Consider the following 9584-nt stretch of genomic DNA (forward strand, 5'->3'; position numbering starts at 1 on the left):
TCTGTTGTGATAATGTTTATTTCAAGAGTAAACACATTATGATTCTCTGTGTGGGGAACCTTAATTGAAATAGTCCAATACATCATTCCTAAAGGTTTAAAGTTTCCATATGGCACATACACTGCACTTTTCCACATAAACCTTATGCGGTTGCACTGTGTATAATACTAAACAGCTATTTGTGGTAGTTTCTTGACTTCATGTAAATGACCTTTAGGCTGTCAGCCTTGGATCTGTACTTTGTGGAACCATTATTTGTTGTATTTGCATCATCAGCGGCTCCACTCATTCTTTGATAGTTCTTAACTTTGATTGTTCACTGTGGACTTTCAGTTTTAGCTTGAACCTGCATAAAGTAATATCTTTGTTACAGCTGACATTCTCCCTAATGTTGTCAATAGGAATAATGATCTGAAGTACTTGTTTATTACGATTTTGTAGCCGCCATAATGCACATACACGCATATTATAAGTTTAAAAAAATGGTCAGGGTTTGACAAACAATTATTTGCACAAGATCCACTTAAAGGTGAACTCCACAGATTTTACACATCAAAGTCTGTTTACAGGTCATGGTGAGTACTGCATATGTAAAACAAAAAATGTATAAAGCCTTTTATGGCTCCAGGAGGAGTTGCTCACAATCTGATAAATTGCCAGTTGGGGGTGAAGACTGCAAGTTTAAAAATAAAAACATCTGGGGGCGTGGAGTTCTCCTCATAGCTTCTCATCTCTGCTTGTGGCTTCAAGCTCAAAGGCTAATTTAACTGCAATTAGCACAACGCACCAATATCTCCAACCGAGCTGTTGGCAGTCGGGTTGTATTGTGGGTAATGTAGGCGGCAAGTTTTTCATAGAAGAATGCGTGGCATAAAAGACGGTTCAGTTGTTATCGATGGCCATATCGAAAGACCATTCCTAAAGAGAGACAGGTAACGACCTCCTCCACATATATGATCACTTGTTATCCCATGACCAAAGTTAAAAAGCTAAAAGCTACAGAAAATGTCCAGTAATTGGACTTTGTGGTAAAGAAGTTTCTAATGTTTTTTTTTTTTTTTTCCTAACTTCTGAGTCACTTGAGAATTAACAGGCCTGAATGGGAGACTGAGATACAGAACATTTATAACTTTCATTTGTAAAGTCACATCCTTCCAAAAAAAACGTGGATTGAAAGACAAAGTTGTTTTTCACAGGGTAACTTTCATAGGGAGAACTAATTTAAAATGGATGTGTGTTTTGCAGTTGTGATGTAGTTTGTTACAGTTTGGTGCTATATAAAAGACATACAGTAGATGTAATCCAGACGACTGTATTCTTCCCCTCAGACTGAGTTATAGCACAATTTTCACAATGTTCTGAAGTTACATCTAAGCTTTTATGATCTGGAGAAAGCAGGAAAATGAACAGACCTTAAACTGACCCTCAAATACACACACACACACACACACACACACACACACACACACACACACACACACACACACACACACACACACACACACACACACACACACACACACACACACACACACACACACACACACACACACACACACACACTACCCCCACAACTCATAGAGAAAAAACACGGATGGAAACATTAATGTGGCCTATGAATAATGCAAAGATGACATGTGCATCCATCCTTCACTCAAAACCCCATTCCTTTACCTTTTGTGAAATAAATAACTCCACTGAATTTCCTGCCATGAACAAGTGGCATGTAGGTAGAGCGTCATCATCACATGCTTCAGGAAGCACACACAAATGTGTAATGCCGCCGGACAAGCTGTTGCTACAGGGTATTTCTTGCCCTTCAGGCACTGGAACAAACAAAGTGCCCAGTGAAAAGAATACAAGTTTAAAGAAGAAAACACATAGAGGTGTGAGATGATGCAGAAAATAAATGTAATGAGGTAAGAGAGTGAGTGCATTAATAATTAAAAAGTGTCGTATTGCAGTTGTTCTTCCTGATACAGCCCTGGTAACAGGGGAGGCAGTGACATTGCATTTCTTTTGGCATTTTGGACATCCACTGCCATATAAGCCTACTCACTAAATGTAAGGTACAGTAGGTATCCAGGACATGCAGTCATATGGCTTGCTGCAGTATCAATATAAATCCATTCAGCTTACCCTTACTGCTACACTAAACCCTAGTAAAGAAATAGTTTGACAATCTGGAAAATACTATTATTTGATTTCTTGTAGAGAGTTAGATGCAAAAACCTATACCACTCTCATGTGTGTCTGCAGGGCTGCCAACTTTCCAATTTAGTTTGGAGTGAGATAGTAAAATGACTTCAGATTTTATATGGTTATAGACAGGGTCATCATGAACAGGATTACATAAAAAATTTCAGCAAACCTTTGAAGAGTCTCTCCTTTTTGGATGCTCCAAGTTCAGGTACTGTATCAGCCTCAAAATCCAAACAACGGCTCACTTGACTGCAGTGTCTTACTATGCTGCTGTTGCGTTGTGCTGCTTTGTCTTGTCTGTCTGTGCGTGTCCTCTTTTCGCGCAACGTTATCAGTTAGCCTATAAATTTGTTTTTCACTGCGTGAGAACATGGACATATGGTGTGAGAGCAGGAGAAAAGTATCAGTCTCATGGTCAATGCATAAGAGTTGGCAGCCCTGCTGTGTGTTAAAGGTCCCATGGCATGAAAATTTCACTTTGAGGTTTTTTAACATTAATATGAGTTCCCCCAGCCTGCCTATGGTCCCCCAGTGGCTAGAAATGGCGATAGGTGTAAACCGAGCCCTGGGTATCTTGCTCTGCCTTTGAGAAAATGAAAGCTCAGATGGGCCGATCTGGAATCTTGCTCCTTATGAGGTCATAAGGAGCTTAGCATAAAGAATGTAAACAGGGGGAAACAGCTAGCCAGATGCAGTGACTTCCATGATCTTGTAGTCCCTGTGGGGTTTACAGGCAACCAGCAGAGACTCTAGGAAGTCACATAGCCCACAATGTAACCGTCCATAAAACCACAATTTGTCATTTATACATTTTGTTTTTTTGTACAGATTAAACAAATGCGATACATGTTAATTTAGATTTTGTTGCTGCTGGACAGAGTCAGACTAGCTGTTTCCAGTCTTTATGCTAATGTAAGCCTACAGGTAAAAGCTGCAGGCTGTAGCTTTATAGGCTACTTAGCGTACAGACATGAGAGTGCTATCAACCTTCATTTAACTAAACAAACAGCATATTTCCAAAATGTTGAACTATTCCTTTAAAATGGCATGATTGAATTACTGTAATAAGCTACCTCTCAGAAGACCAAACCTGCAGTGTGGTGTAACATCCAATTCTGTTGCTTTGGGACTAGTATTTTGTGGTACTTCTACACTTTCACCTTGAAGAGAGTTCAATCAACAATTAAACAGGAAGCTCCTCAGTAGCATAAACCAAATTACATTTCTTATTACAGCTCTCATATAACATTTATCTCATAACTTATGTACCAGGAGACCTGGAGAAATCATGCAAATGTAGTCTATTCTACCCGCTATACAGTCACGGTTCATAATTTAGGATTTTATATGGAAGGGTTTGGAAGTCAGAGTAGGATAAAGTGTTTGTTCTTTATGTAAAGCTGCAGTTGTACTGAGTGTTGTGTGTGTGTGTGTGTATGTGTGTGTGTGTGTACCAGTTGGGATTCATCTTAAACAATGTGAATGTACAGTAGGAGTGTACGTGTGGTGGGTGAGTGTGGTTCTATTAACAATGATTGAGGTCTGCCGAGAGGCAGAGTGAATGAAAGAGCTAAGACCACCTTGGCACCGCATTCAGCTTACCGTTACGTCTGGGAAATGAGATCTAATCTAAAATATTTTAAGATTATGCGGGCCACTGAAAGCAATATACAGATCAATTGCATAGGTACTTTAGACTTTCACTTCTTAAGCAAGGGGATGAAATTCATACCTGGGGCAATATTGGAAGTGTGCTGCCTGTGCCTGAACTTGCTAGTGATAGGGAAGGCTGCCTCATCTGCATTCCCCTTCTGCCTGCCAGCCTTTGTGTTTGAGGGGCTTGGCCCTCTGAATGACAATAATCCCAAAGTAGTACTATGGCGCTGCGTGTCTGAATCATCAGCCTTGCTGTTAACACCATGAGCGGGTGCTATTTGCTCGGCCTTGTGGTCCCTGGGCTTTGATTGAGGGCTTCTGCAGTGACCCAAACCACTCTCACGGCCATTGCGTTTGTTTTGGCCCAACATGGCTGCTCTGGGACTCATGTAGCCGCTGTTACTTTTGGCTGGTTTGTTATCTGTAGAGGATCTGCAGCAGGATGAGACACCAAGGCGAACAGACACGGTGGACCTGTACAAGATTGGTTGACCTGCTCTTCTTTCCTCTAGTTCCACAAGGGAAATGGAAAGTGACTTGTCCAAAAACACAACAGAGCTAGTGGACCTCAGTGGCAATTCAACATGGACACAAGACCGGAAGAAGGGTTGTGAGGATAGGTTTGTTAATGTGCCACCTAACTCTTCCTGCTTCCTGTCGCTCTCTGTGTAGCTCAGTCTGCATTGTACAAGTTGTACTTTCCTCTTTCCTTGATCCTTCATTGCCAATCCATCAGCTGGTGAGTAGGCCTGTCTGAACTCATTTGGCGTCACGATGGTAGGATTCTGTCTGCACACGTCCGGTTGGCAGTTTGAGACTCTCATTGTGCTCGGTATGGATGAGGCTCTTTCTCCAAAGGTTTCTGGTAGTTTTGGTGGAATTGATACCTTCACAGGTTGTGTTGGAGTGAATGGATACACAGGGTCCTGTGGGGTGGAAAGTGATGGCAAAATCCTCTGGGCTGCGATGGTGATGAGAGAAAATGCTGACTTTAGACTTCTTCCCACCTCATCTGGGAAACTTGCAGCCTTGAACAGGTTGGAAACTCCACTGTAAGATCCGCTATCTGCAGTCTGAGTGTGTTATTGCTCGAAGAGGCACACTCTCCTTCTCCTCTTGCCCCCACCACACACCCCATGACAGGACATTCCTGTGCAGTGAAGCAGTGATACCCTTACTTGAGGCCTATGAAAAGACAGAGAAAAGAAAAAAAAGCTTCATATCAGAGTGCTCAAAGTGCGCAGTCGACTCCTCTGCAAACTAAAAGATTCTGTAACTGAAATGAAACCAAGAAAGACTGCAAATACACAAATTAGCCACTATGATGTGGTTAGAGGGACTTATTATCTGCTCCCCTGCTCTCCTTGTTTCTTGATCTTTTGCTGTTGCCATGAGAATGTGTAACTTGATGGGCAGCACTTGGGGACAAATTATCCATGACATTTTAAAGCAACAATCCAGATTTGTCTCCTGAAAAAAACCCACTATGGTAGTAGTCCTGTATTTCTATTTCAGTTAAAAATCAAACAGACTTTGAACACACAGTAGATACTTAAGTTATACCCACTTTCCTGCTGCTTTTGTACACAGGTTACATTGCTGATTAACATTTTTCTTTTCTCTCTATTTGAAGGGCAAACAATTACACATCTTTCTCAAACAGCTCTTGTGTTGGCTCACATTCCCAAGACCCAAATATCAGGAGAGCTTAACACAATTATAATTTGGCTTAATGAGTAATTTTGTCTCTTGCTTGAGCACTATTGTAAACCAGAGTAAAGGAAATCTGAAGACATCACCTAATTAGATCAGAGCAAAAACATCATATAATTATGGAGGAAACTATTTTGTTTTATACTCCGACATGGAGTATTTACAGAATATGTATTTTCAACTTCAACTTTCAACTTTATTTTTCCTCCAAGGGAAATTGGCTTTGTAGCATAGAGTGCAACATAAAGCAAACATGAAATAACATTAGTCAGAGTAACACAGACTCAGCAGCACTCCATCAATGACCAAACATAACAAGCCTCCTTTATTGACCCCCAGCGGGTAAATTTGATTGTTGCAGCAGTACAACCGAAACAACATAGATAAATCCAAACAAACAAAAAAGTATAGAAAGTAACTACTACAACAACTACTACTACTACTACTACTACTACTACTACTACTACTAATAATAATAATAATATATATAAATAATAAGAGGTACATAAACTAATCATCAGAACAGCAATAAAAACCATACATCATGACTATCCTGTCATCCCCAAAAGTATGACCAGCACAGCATTATAATCAAGATCAAAATACATCAAACAGAATCCCCCAGCGGCAACAATATAATCAGATATCAGCATAAACATAAAGTATGACAAGCACAAAATTGCATCAAAATACATAACAACAGTTGAGAGTGATGAGAGTGAAATTGCTCTGGCATAGATATCCATATTAACAATAAAAAAATATAAATGCATTTTGTTCAACAAGCATGTACGTCTTCTTCCTTCAGGCAAAACCATTTGCATCTTCAAGTAACAAATACCATTTACAGTACAGTGACTGATCACAGAGTGCAGCAGTGTATCCACCCAGTATTTTCAGAAACAGTGTTTAGTAACTTCCCAGTCATAAGTCCTGTCATAAGAGCTGTTTACCTCATTGATGTTCGGTGTCGATAGGCTTGGGAATTTCCAACTGTAGACACCCACTAACATCGACCAGCTGTCTTCTCAGTTCTCAATTTTCAGTTCACAACTGAAAAATACATATATTTTACATTAGATCACTGCAGCTTCTGATTTTAACAAGACTGCACACACCATACATGACATAATAGGGAAGTCCACTTCAAAGGCAACTTGAAACACAATTATCAGCCTTACCTTCTCATCACATAAGCACAGCTATATTTTTACTGAAAATAGTCTTTCTGCTAATACTTCAATATCGCAATTTTCACTTCATCCTTTCATCATTTATTCCATGCTTAGAGCCATGTTCATTCTCACCCATCAGCACTGAAAAGAAATCTCTTTCTCTCTCTTTCTCCGTGGCCTTCTGCTGCTCAGCTCAGCTGATGATGACTCTTAACATGGTTATCTGCCTTGCTTGCCTGGTACATTTTTGATTATTCCTTAACAGCAAACAATAGCTTATATGTTTAGGCCTATTGTTTCAGAAGGAATTGGGAACAGGCTTATCGACTCATTTTATACACCACTCAGTGTAATTCAGTTTTTTAATCATGATACACCGAGTGCACTGCTCTCAGTTCCGCGGGTATAAAGCTTGATGTAGCTATTACAGTTAATAAAAGTGAGATTATAACAAATGGAGGCATCATTTTCTCTTTAAACAAACTTGTCAAGCATGCAGAGAATTCCTTCTGTGCCACACAATGTCACATTGAGACCTTTCAAATTGAAGTCATGTTGTTGGCCTGTTAATACGTTTGCATTAATGCTACAGTTCATATACTACAAGAAAAGTAATTATGTTTACCCTGTGTGTTCCACTTGAGGTGAATCACTTGGGATGGGAATGCAGGCTCGAACAACAACACTGAAATTTATACATTTACAGGTTCACCCCATTTTTCCTTTGATTTATTTTTTACCCAGCCAGAACGTGTAATTGGAGGAAGAACATTTTGCTAATGTTGCACTCAACAAAGGAGGGTTGGTTTAGAGTGTGTTTGTGTGAGAGAAAGTACCCTGAAGGACACATTCACACACAGGAATTTAACTAAATACCTAGGATGAACACAATAGAACAACAACAATGGAGGCAGAGTGTGACAAGAGTTGTTCAACTAAAGACATTAGGCAGCATATATACACAGCACAGCTTAGAAAATGCAAATGAATACTACTGTATAATTGGTCAATGTTGTATGTGCATGTATGAGTAGAATGTATAGCTTCTTCTACATTGTTGTATAGCCATACAAATGGGTGACAGAAGGACAAACCTGATTAAATGAGTAGGGAAACATAACAAATGTACAGTAGGTGCTTCCATATATGGAACGAGCACTCACTGTAATGTTTATGTATGTAAATGATGAGAATCCTATGCTGCTGCATGGCCTTCACAGTAACCTGATCGCAACCTAACTCAACGGATTTGGGAGACGTGTTAGACAGCTCTCTACACCACCATCCTCAAAACACCAAATGAAGGAATATCTTTTGAAGAATGGCGATCGTTCCTTCATTAGAGTTCAGAGACTTACAAGCAGTATTGAAGTTGTTAAGGAGACCCATGGTGGCCCAACACCTTACTAACAAAATATATGCTGGTTGTTACTTTAATTTCTGTACGCATCTGTATACATTATTGTATGTACAGGAATGCTCTAATTCACTCCACTGTTCTCTACTAACTTTTTTACTCTCCTTTAAACAAATGATAAGTCATGATGATATAAAAAAATGCAAATGAAAACAAAAAAAGTATAAGCCTGGCGATATTCTATATTTTTGTTATTGTCACCCACAAATCTCACAAAAATACCATAATCAAGAATTAGAGGCTGGCAGTAGCTCAGTTCGTGGGGACTTGGCTTGGGAACAGGAAGATCACCAGTTAAAGTCCCCGAACGGAGTATAGAGTGTGGACAGCCAGTTCACCTCCTGGCCACCGCCCTTGAGCAAGGCACCGAACCCCAAAACTGCCCCAGGGCGCTGTACAATGGTTGACCCTGCCCTACCCCCTGGATATGCATGTGTGTATAAAGAGGAGTTTTCAGAAGAAAAGAGGCTTTTGGTCTTGTTGACATACAAATATAGAATAAAGCAGCCCCTTTGAAAGTAAACTTTGTGCACTAACCAATGGGTTTGTGAGAGACAGAAGAATATGCAAGATGTGTGCAAGAGAAAAATAGTAATAGAGTTTGTGTTTGTGAGAGAGACAGCACAGGGTTTGTACTTGGCTAATGTGACCATATACATAGTGTTACATGCATGGAAACCAGTGATTGAGTAAACCTTTGTGCTCCTGACAGTGCCAGGAACAGACTGAGAGGCCATGGGACCTACAGCTGGTTAGGAAGCAGACAGGCTTTGCAGAGCTGTGGGTATATAGAGAGATAAACCCATCAGCAAAGCCAGTGTTGAAATGCGGCTCATTGAGGGAGCTCTGGGACAAAACGTGGGTATTCAGATGTGTCATACGTGCTGGTGTTAGCTCAGGTTATTTTTGTAATGGATTAATCTTATAATCCTGGCCTTTTACTTTATGTACACAATGTGTTTTATTTATCTACATGCTGTCCTTTTCCTTACATTTCTTTGATAAAAATAAAACTAATGACTTGAAATTGCCTCCTTTAATATGTATCTATATTTCTTTTTTTGAGTGTGCTCTTGATGCAAATTACTTCCTGAACACACTTGCATTATTTGTCACTGAATCATGGATTATAATCAAAATGTAAATGCTCCTTGTCATTATGTGCAGCAGTTACATACTAGCAGCAGTTTCTGGATTAGATGAGGAATTTGTCAGACTGAGTCAAGCGTGCTGCAATGGTCCTGACTGTGGGTCACTGGAATGTGTTCACATGGGGCTTAATCTGTTTGAATTTGCAGTAGGAAAACTCAAGTGGTCTCAAGAGTTATTTGTATTTGATATTCAACATGTATCCCCACCTGATACAGCAAGAACAAACTATGAATGCTCTACAAATTCTGTAAATGACATTCCACTGCTGA

The 9584-nt window shown here is 39.9% G+C and overlaps 1 protein-coding gene across 2 annotated transcripts; it reads right to left on the minus strand.

Moving 5' to 3' along the window:
- Window positions 1–1528: 1528 nt before the first annotated feature.
- On the minus strand, window positions 1529–6938 carry LOC120547621. Of its 2 annotated transcripts, none has more exons than XM_039783141.1 (4): window positions 6753–6938; window positions 6525–6624; window positions 3935–5043; window positions 1529–1826 (listed from the first exon to the last, which is right to left on the minus strand). In XM_039783141.1, the coding sequence occupies exons 3-4, from the start codon at window positions 4680–4682 to the stop codon at window positions 1651–1653; spliced, it is 924 nt and encodes a 307-aa protein (XP_039639075.1). In that variant the 5' UTR covers window positions 4683–5043; window positions 6525–6624; window positions 6753–6938; the 3' UTR covers window positions 1529–1650. The 2 variants fall into 2 exon arrangements, with proteins under 2 accessions (XP_039639075.1, XP_039639076.1); XM_039783142.1 differs by having other exon boundaries at window positions 6879–6901.
- Window positions 6939–9584: the final 2646 nt, after the last annotated feature.

This window comes from Perca fluviatilis, chromosome 19 (assembly GCF_010015445.1).
Source record: "Perca fluviatilis chromosome 19, GENO_Pfluv_1.0, whole genome shotgun sequence".
NCBI classification, from domain to species: Eukaryota; Metazoa; Chordata; class Actinopteri; order Perciformes; family Percidae; genus Perca; species Perca fluviatilis.